Source organism: Mandrillus leucophaeus, unplaced genomic scaffold (genome assembly GCF_000951045.1).
Source record: "Mandrillus leucophaeus isolate KB7577 unplaced genomic scaffold, Mleu.le_1.0 Scaffold132, whole genome shotgun sequence".
NCBI classification, from domain to species: domain Eukaryota; kingdom Metazoa; phylum Chordata; class Mammalia; order Primates; family Cercopithecidae; genus Mandrillus; species Mandrillus leucophaeus.
The window spans coordinates 96,671-111,725 of record NW_012101277.1 but is presented as its reverse complement, the minus strand read 5'-3'; the positions used below and the strand labels follow the sequence as shown (position 1 = coordinate 111,725).

The window sequence follows — 15,055 nt, the reverse complement described above, 5'->3', positions numbered from 1 at the left end:
AGTCTCACAAGTGACCATGGTTACTAGTTTCAATGGGCAGAAGTTGGACAGAGATGGGAGGGAAACTTTTTATAAGTCATGTAATTATATATAATTCTTTTTTTTTTTTTTTTTTGAGACAGAGTCTTGCTCTGTCATTGCCCAGGCTGGAATGCAGTGGTGTGATCTTGGCTCACTGCAACCTCTGCCTCCCGGGTTCAAGCGATTCTCTAGCCTCAGCCTCTCAAGTAGCTGGAATTACAGGTGCACGGCACCACACCAGGCTAATTTGTATATATTTTTAGTAGAGATGGGGTTTTACTATGTTAGTTATATGTAATTCTATGTTAATTATATATATGGCATTTAAACCATGTGACTGTATTATGTTTTGAAATACCTCTGGTTTTCTTTGTATATTTCTTTTTTGTCTTTTATGTTTTTCAAGACGACATAGTAAGGCCAGAGACAGTGATGAAGAGAATGACCCAGACGATGAGGATGCTGTCGTTAATGCAGTGGGGTGTCTTGGACCTTTTAGTGGGTTCCTGGCTCCTGAACTGCAGAAGTACCAAAAACAAATTAAAGGTAAAGAGGTGGCTCTTGATTTAGATTATCAAGATGTATTGGTTTACTACAATAAGAGTAACATTGTGTCCTGTAGATGCCTCAGTAATTTTCTGAACTGGTTACAACTATTAAAAGTCTTTATTAGGCTAGGCATGGTGGGTCATGCCTGTAAGCCCAGCACTTTAGGAGGCTGAGACAGGATGATCATTTGAAGCCAGGTGTTCAAGACTAGCCTAAGCAACATAGGGAGACCCTGTCTCTACCAAAACACAACAACAACAACAACAACATTAAAAACATCGTTACTAGGCTGGGTGTGGTGGCTCACGCTTGTAATCCCAGCACTTTGGGAGGCTGAGGCAGGTGGATCATGAGGTCAGGAGTTCGAGAGCAGCCTGGCCAATATGGTGAAACCCAGTCTCTACTAAAAATGCAAAAATTAGCTGGGTGTGGTGGTGTGTGCCTGTAGTCCCAGCTACTCAGGAGGCTGAGGCAGGAGAACTGCTTGAACACGGGAGGTGGAGGTTGCAGTGAGCTGAGATCATGCCACTGCACTCCAGCCTGGGCAACAGAGCGAGACTCCATCTTAAAAAAAAATTGTTACTAAAAGCGTCTTCTCTGTTACTTTATCTTTTTATTATGTAATAGTTTCTCTCTGTATTATGTGTTACATGCATAATACACATTTCTTTTTCTCTATGGTGACTTTTGCTCCCGTTCATTGGATTCAACTTTGTATGCCCAGTTCCTTAGCACAGAGCCTGGCATATAGTAGATGCTTAATATACTCCATCTGAGTTTAATTTATTTCATACTGGCTTCTCTTACAATAGGATTACCCTTTAAATCAGAACATTATGGTGACCTCTACTTGAAATTTCTTGAGTGACAAGAAACTCATTATTTTACAAGACACTTTGCTAGATTCTTCCCCTTAGCCCATGGTTTCTAGTTACAAAGAGATAACTTCCACCTACCCGTTCTACTAATAGTTCTTCTCTTTGCTTTTTTTTTCTATTTGAAGCCATCACTGTTTATTAACTGACCAGATTACAAAAATAATCATGGTAGACCCCTTAGTTCATCCTTCTAATAAGCCTGTAGCTCTTCTCTTCCCTATTGCCAGCATTTCTACCTTCCACAAAATAGGAGGTCTTTTTCTTCATTGCACCTTGTGGAGAGGATAATTTAAGGGTCACAGGAAGTTACTGGCTTTTTTGAAGCCTTTCCAACAGTGTAGATCTCATGAATCAGATCCTCCATGCAGACGATGTCATATTTACCAAGAGATTGAGCAAAGTGTTATCTGTCATGGCAATTTGCTTCTTATCAATTTTGCTATAAAACTTTAGGTTTGGGTACGCCCATGCAATGTATGGTTCTCCAATCCTCACCATGTTAATTGAAGCCTTGCTGAGCTTAACAAAGGTTCCATTGAAGATCTGATGAAGACAAAGAAACTCCAACACCTTTCAGACCTTTGGGCTCACACCATTGACACCTCTGATCCTTAGGGAAAGTGACAGTTTGGGTTCTGTAAGAACATAGAAGTTGCCAGCTTTTCTTGCCCTCCTAGCCATTTGAACCTCAGTTCTGTCCATCTGCCTGTATTCCTTGTGGCTATGTTTAGCTTTTTCATAGATAAGCTTCCTCCTTGCCTTTTGAAGCATCTTTTCAGCAAACTTCTTTCTCAGGTGCTTGATCTTCAGCTCTGGCAAAATTCCTTTGCTTTTTCTTAAGGGTTTCTGGCACAGCAGGCACCTTCTTTTTCTTCTCTTCGACACCATCCGTGGTTCCAGCTGGAAAAGAGGATTCTTCCCTTTGGAAAAAAACAGAACAAGAGTGCTTACTCCCTCTTCTACCTGACATCTCTTCAAATCTTTGAGGACAGCTATCATGTCCTCCAAAGCTTTCTCAAAGGCCCAAGTTCAGTATTTCTTTGAGCATGTCTCTTAAGTTATGACTTCTGGACCTCCTAATATTCTATTAATTTACCTCTAGATATCCTGTAATTTGGTAATGTTCCTCTTAAAATGTGGTGCTCTGAATCACATGCCATGTTTTATTTCATTTTTTTTTTTCTATGCAAAATAGACTTCTGTGGTCTGGACATTATCAATGGTATACACTGTTTTAAAGTTTGTGGTTCTCTACGTCCTTTCTTGTCTTGGGTGGCAGCTTTTCTTTTAGGATATTTATTCTACCTCTTCTAGTTTGAAGACCATTCTCCTTGTTCAAAGAGGTTAGAAATATGCTGAAAGAGCACAGAAACAGAATAGATGTCAGGCACCTCTGTGTTATCTTTGTCATCTGCCAACTTTATACCACCTTCTTGAAGTCATGGGGCTATCTTCTCATTTTTTCGGTTCTTGTTTGGAAGGTAAGAGCAGTGGCAGCAACTGCTGCTATTTCTAACTTTTGGTTGTGATCTTTTGGAGTATTTCCTGCAAGCCTCAGCTTGTTTTGAGTTTTAACCTTTTTAATGGCTGGGCTCATGCTGTTTTGTGAGTATGTCCTTGGTATGTGCTCTCCTCTCATCCTTTTAAATGGCTTTTAAAAATCTGAACCCAACAAGAGTCTTCTTGATTTCTGCAATGCCTTCTACCCCCTTTCTTATTGCTTGAGTTTCAGCTTTTGATTTCTAGCCATAGGATCAATATGTATTTTAATGGTAAAGTTTTTGAATCTGGGTTTCTGTAGCCTGGGTCTATGTTTCATTTTTTTCTATTTTTCTTTCTGTGCATTTTTGTGCTCTAGGATGACATGATTACTTTCTCCTAAATTTCATCATTAGTCTTTCTTGTTGATTTTGCTCTGATTAGCAGTTTCTCTTTTAATTTCCTTCTCCTTACAGAAATGATTACAGTAAAAAAATGAAGTAAATTTCTGAGATGTTTAGCCTTTGTCTGAATAACACTGTCAGCAGATGTTAGGATAGTTGGAATCTCTCCGTCTTTTTTTACTCTGGCTCCCATGTCAGTTTTACAAATTGTGCTGGAGAAACTTGCTCTCTCCCACTTTGGCCTGTGCAGTCTGTGGGTTACTCCCACCCAGTATTGTTTCTCTTTCTTGGAGGTCATCTCAATTTTATTTAAGAGACAAATCTGCTAGTTGTAGCTATCACAGGAGCAGACACCACATCAGACATAACAACAGAGTGGACAGGAAATGTTTGTTAAATGAACAAAGCATTCATTTTAGTGATACAGTAGTCTGAAGTCTTGATAATGTTATAAATTGTGTTACTATTTTTAATGTAAGAAGAATGCACTTTTAATGACTGTCTAAACTCTACAAACCATCAATCCTGTATAAATCCTCATGCAGTTGTATGGAAATCTGTACAATGATTTTAGAAATTAGGAGTTATATCTTTCTAAGGGAATCTTAGAAAATGGCAGTGGTTTTTATCTGGAAGCAGTTGAAGTTATGTCTATATAGCTAACAAACTGGTAACAAAATCAAACACTGAACCCACATAGCTCATGTCAGACCCACAGTTAGGTTAATAAGAAAATACAGAAATATTTTCAGGAGCACATCAAAATAAGCACTAGACAAACTCTAGTATGCATTTTTTTCCTGTGGTTTAGAATTTAATGGAGGTTAAGATACTGCACTGGGTTGTAGTGTAATCAATTTCCATTTACTCCTGTTCCCCTCTGCCGACCATCTCCTTATGTCTCATCCTTCGAGTGCAGAGCCAAATGAGGAGCAGAGTCTGAGATCTAATAACATTGCAGAGCTGAGTCCAGGAGCAATCAATTCCTGTCGAAGTGAATACCACGCAGCTTTTAACAGTATGATGATGGAACGCATGACCACAGATATCAATGCACTGAAGCGGCAGTACTCTCGAATTAAAAAGAAGCAACAGCAGCAGGTGCATCAGGTGTACATCAGGGCAGGTAATGCGATTCTTCGTCTGAATCAATTTCAACTCTATCTCAACTTGTGAAATGAAGAACAAATAATCCTAGTAAGGCCTTGGAATTACTAACTGTAGCTCAGTATCTGTCAACACAGCTGGCTTGAGATAATAGCATATTTAGCAACTCATTTTAAATTTTATTTTATCAGGCTCTAAAGAAGAAAAAGACTGCAGGTTCTTTTTAGGCCCCAAGGACCAGGCAGTTGATGGTATTAAACACGTCTCTACTATGTGTGCTGTGGAGAAGCGTTTACAAATGATTAAAGTGTTGCAAAGCCATGCAGTCCTTGGACTTGAGAAATTTTGGAGCTTTTGCCCCATAAATTTTATGCATCTGAGTATAGAATTTAGCTATCTGCACACTAGTAAATTAAGCTATATACTAGTCATTTAGGTGATATTATAACAGATGTTGTGATCAGAGAAAATGGAAAAAAAAAAACATTAAAAAGCCTGTGCGTTGCTGACGGCAAGTATCTTGGGAGTATACTAAAAAGAATACAATTATAATGCAATTGGAAATGCTCTTTTCCAAGGATTGCCAAGCTTTTTTCTTTTCATTTCCAAAAATCCCAGTGAACAATCTGCTTTATTGTTTAATATATGCTGATTTGGGAGTTGTTTATTCTTGCTTGAAGTGAATATCCTAATGAAAATGATGCTTGTCCAGAATTAACCAAAATATAAATTTGATGTGTTTTTAAAGTGGCATGTGAGCATGTGACTGATCTTGCACAAAAACTGAATTTACCTTCCATTTATCAGAGAAGAATAGTTGACTTCTTGACGATTCTCACTTTATCCTGAATCATTAAGAAACCAGTCACAAAATAAATGAACAATTTCACTTTAAGTTTCAAAAACATTGGCACATACATTTCCTCATTTTGTCCTTAAAACAAATCAATGAGGAAGGCAAGGACAGATAGTCTCATCTTCTTCCAAATGGTGTGGAAATGGTGATTCAGGAAGGCTTAGCAATTGTCCAGGGTTATATAGCTGTAGTGAGTGGTCAGGCCAGGGAAGCCTTAGCAATTATTCAGGGTTATATAGCTATAGTTAGTGGTCATGCCAGGGCTAGAACACAGGTGTTCTGATTCTTTGTACAGTCCCTTTTTAACTACACTGTACAAGTCTTTGGGTGTGATGGTAAACAATTGCTCAGGGTGCTAAATTGACCCAGTGGCTTGTATTCTCATCAGGGATCAGCAAACTGTGATCTGTAGGCCAAATCCTGCTCACTACCTGTTTTTGTAAGTACAGTTTTGTTTGTTTGTTTGTTTGTTTGTTTTGAGATGGAGTCTTACTCTGTCATTCAGGCTGGAGTGCACTGGTACAATCTCAGCTCACTGTAACCTCCACTTCCCAGGTTCAAGCAATTCTTGTGCCTCAGCCTCCCAAGTAGCTGGGATTACAGGCATGCACCACCACGCCCGGTGAGACAGGGTTTCACCATGTTGGCCAGGCTGATCTTGAACTTCTGACCTCAGGTGATCTGCCCACCTTGGCCTCCCGAAGTGCTGGGATTACAGGAGTGGGCCACCGCACCTAGCCTGTAAATACAGTTTTATTGGAACACAGGCACGCCCTTTTTTTTACAGGTTGTCTAAGGCTCCTTTCACACTACAGTGGCTAAAATATTTACAGTCTGGTCCTTTACAGGAAAAGTTTGCTGACCCTTTCTCTAGATCATGGTTGATGTGGTTATCTTTAAGGGAGAGATTGCCGCTCAAAGGCAAAGCTCTAGAGCATTGGCTCTTGAAATTTAGTGTGCATAGAGATCATTTGGGGATCTGCTAAAATATAGACTCTGTTTCAGTGGGTTTGGAATAGAGCTGAAATTATATGTTTCTAACAAGCCCGTAGGCACTGCTGGTGCTGCTGCTTGGGGACTGTATTAGTCTGTTTTCACACTGCAAAGAGACATACTTGAGACTAGGCAATTTATAAGAGGCTTAATGGACTTACAGTTTCACATGGCTGGGGCAGCCTCACAATTGTGGTGGAAGGTAAGGAGGAACAAGTCACATCTTACGTGGATGGCAGCAGGCAAAGAGAACTTGTGCAGGGAAACTCCCATTTTTGAAATCATCAGATCTTGTGAGACTTAGTCACTATCACGAGAACAGCATGGGAAAACCCACCTCCATGATTCAGTTTTCTCTTACTGGGTCCCTCCTACAACATGTGGGAATTATGGGAGCTACAAGTTGAGATTTGGGTGCAGACACAGCCAAACCATATCAGGGACCATGGTTTGAGCAGCATGGTTTTAGATGAGATGGTATACGATAGGATTAGCAGCACAGGGGGAGAGACTGAACTTGAACTAGAGGCAAAAAGACCTTAGCTTCTGAGACTTAATGGAAGGTGGTGAGCATGGCGGTTGAGGTATCAGCTTCCGAGGTTAGGGAGGATGGGAAACAGAGGCCTTTCAGACTTGATAGCTTTTGTTTTCATGGAGAAGTTGGGGGAGAGTTGTTTGGTGGGAATAAGGTGGGGGTTGGGAGTACATGAGAGGTTAAAGAAAGTAATGAAGATTTAGTTAGGTCATTGAAAGGAGTGAGACAGGGAAATGAAAAGATTGTTTGGCATTGAGGACCCAGTGAAATGAGACGTCATGAATTTGAAGGGCTCAGTTTCAGAAAAGAGAATGTGGATTATGGATCCCAGGTTGGGGCTTTACTAGCAATGTGTGACAAAGAGACAGGGATGCCTATGAGGCAGTGATCTAAGCGGTCGGCCATGCATCTGGCAGGGTAGGGGTGTCAGTGGGCCGAAGACACATGAGGGGTTATGAGGAGCCTGAGGAACAAGGAGCCAGAAGTCTGTGTGGTTCATTACCACATATAGTTAGACTGGGAGCCTGAGAGCTGGAAGAGCCAAAGTGAGGAGTATTAGAATTAAATATTTTCACATAAGGTGGAGCTGGGTGATAAGGTTTAGGATGGAACTGGGGAGGCTGAGGAACTATGAGAATGTAATGGAGGGCCAATCACAGTGACAGTCAAATAATTGGTGAGGTGGCAGGAATGTGGTGAAGAGGAGACAGTTATCAACATTTTCAGTTGATATTGGGGTATGACCAGTGGTAAATGACAACAGTAGAGAAGGGTGGAAGTTAGTTCAGCCAGATGACATGGACATCAAGGAGGAAGGAAACTCTCACACAGAGGGAGAGGCCTTCTCCCTACAACTCCTGTCTGCAGCTGCCATCCTGGGACCATGTGTGTTGAATGCTGCATTGGAAATAGGAGCCTGGTCATCGCCACAGGAGGTCAACGATAATGCCATTGACAGTGCCTTCTAGGAGAACAAAGCTTTTTTGTTTGTTTGTTTTGAGAAGGAGTCTTGCTGTATTACCCGGCTGGAATGCAGTGGCGCAATGTTGGCTCACTGCAACCTTCACCTCCCAGGTTCAAGCAGTCTACCGCCTCAGCCTCCCAAGCAGCTGGGCCTACAGGTGTGCACCACCGCACCTGGCTAGTTTTTGTATTTTTAGTAGAGACAGGGTTTCATCACGTTGGCCAGGCTGGTCTCGAACTCCTGGCCTAAAGTGATCCTCCTGCCTTGGCCTCCCAAAGTGCTGGAAATTACAGGCATGAACCACGGCACCTAGCTGAGGTCAAAGCTTTTGGTGCTTTTCAGTTTTCAATTGGCTTTCAAAGTCCATTGAGGACACAGGAGTGGTTTTTCATCTCTAGGGCTAGATGCTGGATAGCTGTGATTTCACTGCATTCTCATTACCTTTTTATCACTTCTGTCACTCTGCTGGATCTCACTTCATAATATGCAGTGTGTTCTTTTCCTACCTCTCAGAGGCTGACAGATGATAATCCATATGGTCGTAGTGTTTGTTGTGTTATTATTTTTTTAAATCTGCAAAGATTTTTCTAGGTACAGTACCTCTGAAGTTGCTACTCAGAGACAAGAGCTCTCCGTAAAAAAAAAAACATTAGGGGGTCTAGGCCCTAATTATGAATGAGGAGTCAGATGTTCCTTTTTGTATCATCACCCTGCGGTCCCTTCTTCTTTAAAGAAGAGAGCATTGGTATTCCAGGCTCTTGGGTTGAATTCGGTTTCTGCTGTCTTCAGTCACATGCCTCTGCCCCTCCCTGGGGAATACATGGGAAGGGATGTGGTGGGCCAGGCTGGGAGGACCTCCGTGTGATTTCTGTTCCATGATGGTTGTGTTTCTCTGTGGTGCACTTCATACTACGTTTCAACATTTCTTTCAGACAAAGGGCCAGTGACCAGCATTCTCCCGTCTCAGGTAAACAGTTCTCCAGTTATAAACCACCTTCTTTTAGGAAAGAAGATGAAAATGACTAACAGAGCTGCCAAGAATGCTGTCATCCACATTCCTGGTCACACAGGAGGGAAAATGTCTCCTGTCCCCTACGAAGACCTTAAGACAAAGCTCAACTCCCCGTGGCGAACTCACATCCGAGTCCACAAAAAGAACATGCCAAGGACCAAGAGTCATCCGGGCTGTGGGGACACCATAGGGCTGATAGACGAGCAGAATGAGGCCAGCAAGACCAATGGGCTGGGGGCAGCAGAGGCGTTCCCCTCTAGTTGTACAGCGACAGTTGGAAGAGAAGGCAGCAGCCCCGAAGGCAGTACTGGGAGGACGATCGAGGGGCAGTCTCCAGAGCCGGTGTTCGGAGATGCTGATGTGGATGTGTCTGCGGTTCAGGTGAAGTTGGGGGCCCTGGAACTGAACCAGAGGGATGCTGCAGCTGAAACTGAGCCCGGGGTGCACCCACCCTGCCAGCGGCACTGCCCAGAGCCGCCGAGTGCACCTGAAGAAAACAAAGCCACCAGCAAACCTCCCCAAGGCAGCAACTCAAAAACCCCCATCTTTAGCCCTTTCCCCAGCGTCAAGCCCCTGCGGAAATCTGCTACTGCCAGGAACTTGGGATTATATGGCCCTACAGAAAGAACGCCGACTGTGCACTTTCCTCAAATGAGCAGGAGCTTCAGCAAACCCGGCATTGGAAACAGTGGCACTAAGAAACGATGATGTCTCCGCGAAACTTTGTATCTGGACTCACCTTTTCACAGTAGTGTAAGGGTTGCAGCTGAATGGCTCTAAAAGAGTTCTGTTTGTCCAGTGAAAATGAGTAGGTTCAGGGATGAGCAACAGCCCATAAAAAATGGGAACTGGAAGTTTTATAATAGGAGTTAGAAACAGGGCTGTTTTCCCATCTACTTGCTAACTGATGAAGTGGATTCTTGTGGCAAAATAAATATTGTGGTTTTATAGTGTGAATTTTTCCCAATTTTTCATTGTGAGCTATTTAAAAAAGACTATATATCTAGACTGTTAACTCTCATCCATCCTTCTGTTCTGGGGGCCTTCAGAGTCCCTGTGACAGTGCCCCCAAACCTTCTAGTTCTCTGGGTATTACTAATATTCAAGCATGCACATACCAGCTTGCTAGGACAGAAACTGTAAAAAGAAAGTAAGTTTCTTCGTTACAAAAAACTTCCTGATTTTCCTTTTCATGGTTTACGGAGGGGATTGTGTCCTGTGAGATTTCCTACAGTACGAGTCTCAATTTTTTTTTTTAAATTCTTATGCTAAATCATAGGAGAAAAATCTAGATAGCCTTTCTTTAACTGTCTATTTCTACCTGCAAAATGAAGAAAACCTTTCATCTCTTGAAATTTCGGTCGATAACCCAGCTGAAGATCTTATGCACAGGACACACTTGGCATATGCTTTAAGCAGTTGCTCCGGACAGCTTGCTCGCGCCACTGAGCTTTTCCTGAGGTTTGTGTTCTCCTCTCGAGGAGAGCTTTCATCCTCAGTGGTACGGATGACTTGATGGGCTCCACACAGAGCCTGGCCTGCATCCCCTACCACACAGCTCACTCACCCACCAGCTCTCGACTGCAGGCGCACAAGGCCTCTGTTCAGAAGCCAGAACATAGCACCTGTGACTCTGTTACTTGAATTTTGTGCTTTTTGATTGGAGTCCTTTGTTGAGTACTTTGTTACTTGAACACTGCCTTTCTCTGGAGAAGGCCCCAGTGCTTTCTAGCTCCCTCTCACTCCTGCCCTTTCTAGCTCTCTCTCACCCAGCGGGTCAGGGATAGCACCTCTTGTCTCCACTATGCAGATGGGAACTCTGAGCCACACAGAGGTGAAGTAGCACTTCAGTTACTCAAGGTCAGTACTCCCGGTATTCCAAGTGACTTAGCCACATTTCCTTCAGTGCAATAGGCAGGTTTAATGCTCTTTGTACGCAGAGGCATTGGCTACATAGCTTGTAAAAACCAAGACTGGGAAGCCATTCACTAAAATCCCTCCTGACTCAAAGGACCTGTCTCCAGGTACAGAGTCCCTTGATGGCGTTTTACAAAACCAGCTCTGACTTCCTTATCCTGAACAGGGAGTTTATTTTAAGAATGCTTCATGCACCTGTTACTTGGCTGAGCAACAGGCTCACTCCTCAATCCCTTCTGCCCGCCGTCATTAGAGGAATAGACTCAGCCTTCATGTCTGTCTCTGGAAGACTACTGGCAATACTTTCAGGAATATTGTTGGTGCAGCCAATATTGATTTGAGCAAATGGATTGTTAATTCTGAAACGAAAACTGTAATTGTAGAGCAGGCTTTTACTATGAGAGGTACTAATTTTTATAATAGAGAATGTGGTTGTGTGGGCTTTTTTTGAACAGAAAACACACAATGACCTATACCGTGAGAAAAGCTATTTTATCCTCTTCGTGGTATTTTTAGCCCCAAAGGAACTGAAGATGGAAAGTATGACTAATAAGTTATTACAGTTTTGGTCTTGAATTCTGTGCCATCTGAAGTTAGCATCCAGCTTCTTAAAAAGCAGCCACGCCCACAGCCTGTTTTTTGGGAAGGGTGTAGGTGGAGAGATGGGTTTATTTTGCATACCACCCTCAGGGCCCAGAGACCCACTGCATTTTCCAAAGTTAAGCAAATGACACCATTTTCTTCCATCAGCTAAACTTTACAGATAAGAATGATTCCACCTCATATCCGTTTCTTTGCCCCTTCCCAAATGAGTCAGAATAGTCATGTTCCCCTTGAGGGATGTCTGACTTGAATGGAGAATTGTTCTTTCCTCTCTTGAATCAGCTCACTAGCTCCCTGATGGTCTGGGTTCAAGGAGTTGGTTAATGAGGTAGAGGCCACTTATTCAAGTCCTTGGGATTGCACCATTGCTGTCCACAAACAGTATCAACAACACATGCTGTGCCCTGTGAACACTCTCCTCTCACCTGTTTCCAGGGTTGGTCTTCCTGAGAAGGGGATGGAGGAGATAACGCACAGTTTGAGATAAGTATCTGTTGAATGAATGAATAACTGAATGGATAATAATAGTCCTCTGAGACAAAAATGGCCTTGTCAGAATTTTGAAAATCCAGCAGATTCCTGTTAAAGCACTCTGTGTACCAATAACATGCATGCATTGTACCAAGTAATCACAATGTGAATTGGTCAATTAATGAGCCTTGCCTACTTTAGAAAATAAAGAAACCTGCAGTAGCCTCTACCACACAGCATGTACAAAGACCAGTATGGACTTGCTCTCTTCCCTATGTATTGGACACTGTATGCAAACACCAGAAGTACTTAACAAGTAGTGGTTTCTTGATTTTTAGATATGTCTGTAGCCTCTTAGCACTTTTGCCGGGAATCAACCCATTTTGATGCCTCTGCACCTCAGTTCCTCTTACAAAAGCCTCCAGATGATCTAAATCTAGTTAGCAATGTCAGCCTATGGACTGCAACGGTTTGGGACATTGTATTCCTTTGTTTGTCTCTTGTTCTGAAGGATTGTATTGATCACAAAGTTATATGCATAAAGATTCTCATTGTTGTAACTGTTGTGCCATTGTCTGAGTGCATGCATGGAACACTGTTGTGACCGTCCCTTCTCCCTTCTTCCTTCACCCCCAACCCCAGACCCCACTTGGTCACATGAACCAGGGAAACAGCCCGATAAGCTCCATCTTCCCCAGTCTAATCACTGGGTTGCAGGGTGGCCTGTGACCTGCTCAGCATTTGCAGAATAGCTGGTTCCTGAATATGAGTAAGCACAGAGTTTAAAACTAAGAGAGTTTACCTAAAATTAACCTTTAGATCTACCATTTATTTTTGTCTTAATAAAATGAACAATAAGAATACAGTTTAGCTGCATGGCATTAAGGATTCTGTATGAATAGATGTATAGTTGCTACCATCTCCCCATATAAAATCTCTTTTTACAGTGTTTCTGAGCCACTTTCTTTGCTGCCTACAGCATTTGAGGCAGCATTTAAAATATATTGTTTTTCCTAACTAGAAAAGTAGCAGGTTTTAGAAAATTGGGAAAACAGAGCATAAGGAATCATCAATATTCTGTATAGATCTTTCCAGTACGTTTGTGTATGTGTGTACACGCCATTATCTACAAAAAAAGGTATTTTGAACGTGGTAGTTTAAGCTGTCTTTCTGGTAAATGCTCTTATACAATATGATTTTTAGTGACTAATATTCCTGCATGTGTTCATGCTGGAATTCACATAACCAGTACCTTGTCGAATAGGAGGTTTCTGACTAGATAGTAGTAGAGACAGTAACCTGTTACATGTATGTACATAGCCCAAATTATTTTCTTAGGATATGCGTATAGAAGTGGAGTTGAAGGGTCAGGAAATATGTCCATTTTTAAGACACATATAGCTCCAAATTGCCATTCTTAAAGGTTGAAGTTATACAAGCAGTGAATCAGAATGCCTGCTTCTCTACATCCTGGAAGAGGCAGCAATCTCTTTCCTTTTTTTTCTTTTCTATGACTTCTAGTGTTGAAGTGCCAACAGAAGTGTTTTAGAAGCAGTGATAATGGACACTCATAACACCCATATCTCATTCCTGACTTTTAAAAGAAGCATTAAGTAAGATGTTGGCTGAGGTTTCTGGTAGGTGCCTATTATTAGGTTAAGAAAATTCCCTTTTATTCTTTGCTTGCTAAGAGTTTTTTTTTTCATCAACAGGTATTGACTTTCATAAAAAGAACTTTAATTGTATCTTTTGAGAAGGGAATAGTGTTTGAGACTTGGTATCCTGAACGCAAAGAAATAGCCATTACTAGGTTTTGTCAAAGAATACCAGATATTTTAGAGTTAGAAGTTATGCAGTAAAAGCTTTATGTGCGACATGTTCATTGAAGTATTAAATATACTAATGGAAACCTGAAAGCAATGTAAACATCTGGGAATAAGGGAGATGTTTGGGTGAATTATGACTCATCCCCAGGATGGAAATGTGAAGGCCAGTGAGTATTTGGGCCACTGAAGTGGGAGTTATCTGTTATCCACATCAGGCAGCTCAGAGTAAAGTCAGCAAGTCTACAGTCATAGAGCCACCAGGATACAGTGATGGGTGGGAGGCCTCCTGGCTGAAGGTAGAACTGTGGGAGTGGTTCTTCCACAAAGGCAGCCAGTGCTCACCTGAATGGGGACTGGTACTGTAGGTGTTGGGTCAGCTTCCGTGCAGTTCCCTGCTGGCCATCTCCCAATGCTGAATGTCTGACTCAATTCAGGCTGCTGTAACAAAGTACCATAGACTGAGGTGGCTTAAACAACGGCATTTCTTTCTCACAGTTCTGGAGTTGCGAAGTCAAAAATCAAGGTGTCTGCAAATTTGGTGTCTGGTGAGGAAGGGCCCTCTTCCTGGTTTGCAGATGATTATCTTCTTGCTGTGTCCTCACACGATGGAGAAAGGGAGTACGTTCTGGTCTCTTCCTCTTCTGATAAGGGCACTAACCTCATCATGAGGGTCCCATCCTCATGATGTCATCTAAACCTAATTACCTCCCAATGGCGCCACCTTCAAATACCATCACCTCGAAGGTTGCTTCCTTCCTGGTGGTTTGCTCTGGTCAGACCAAATGACCTCCTGCAAAGTGCCACTCGATCCCATTCTCTCCATCCCTTCCATCCCAGGCAATCTTTATCTGGCTATGCCAACCTGTGCCCCAGGGGCTTCAGGAGTTATTGTTTTAACATTAAAAAAACCAGAACGTTGACTGTTTCTTAGTGTTTACATTCTTGCTATAACAATTCTAGTTTGCCTTTAGGCAATGCTGATCACTGGGAAGGAGGTGGATCGATTCTCCTATGGTACCAACAGTTTTTCTGGGAGGAAACTTCCTGATACCTCAACCTGGGAATCTCCCTATCCCTGGAGGGTCCAGGAATCTGTATGAAAACATGAAACAAAGCAAAAAATTTAAAAAAACCTCCCTTACTAATTGTTTTCTTTTTGAGACAGGGTGGAGTGTACATAGCCCGAATTATTTTCTTAGGATATGCGTATAGAAGTGGAGTTGAAGGGTCAGGAAATATGTCCATTTTTAAGACACATATATCTCCAGGCTGGAGTGCAGTGGCACAATCTTGGCTCACTGCAACCTCCACCTTCCGTGTTCAAGCAATTCTCCTGCCTCAGTCTCCCAAGTAGCTGGGACTGCAAGTGTGTGCCACCATGCCTGGCTAATTTTTTTGTTTTTAGTAGAGATGGGGTTTCATCATGTCCACCAGGCTGGT

The 15,055-nt window shown here is 42.3% G+C and overlaps 1 protein-coding gene and 1 pseudogene across 2 annotated transcripts in view; one reads left to right on the top strand and one right to left on the bottom strand.

The window, feature by feature from the left end:
- The window catches only part of TBC1D30 (TBC1 domain family, member 30), a 65,944-nt gene extending 51,207 nt beyond the window's left edge, over positions 1-14,737 (top strand). The window contains exons 10-12 of one of the 2 annotated variants that reach the window (XM_011972906.1): positions 428-567; positions 4,251-4,457; positions 8,719-14,737. In XM_011972906.1, coding sequence (XP_011828296.1) covers positions 428-567; positions 4,251-4,457; positions 8,719-9,506 — 1,135 coding nt within the window. In that variant the 3' untranslated portion in view covers positions 9,507-14,737. The remainder of the gene's footprint in view (positions 1-427; positions 568-4,250; positions 4,458-8,718) is intronic. The other variant, XM_011972907.1, reaches the window with a different exon arrangement.
- Positions 1,626-4,237, bottom strand: LOC105534247 (annotated as a pseudogene).
- Positions 14,738-15,055: the final 318 nt, after the last annotated feature.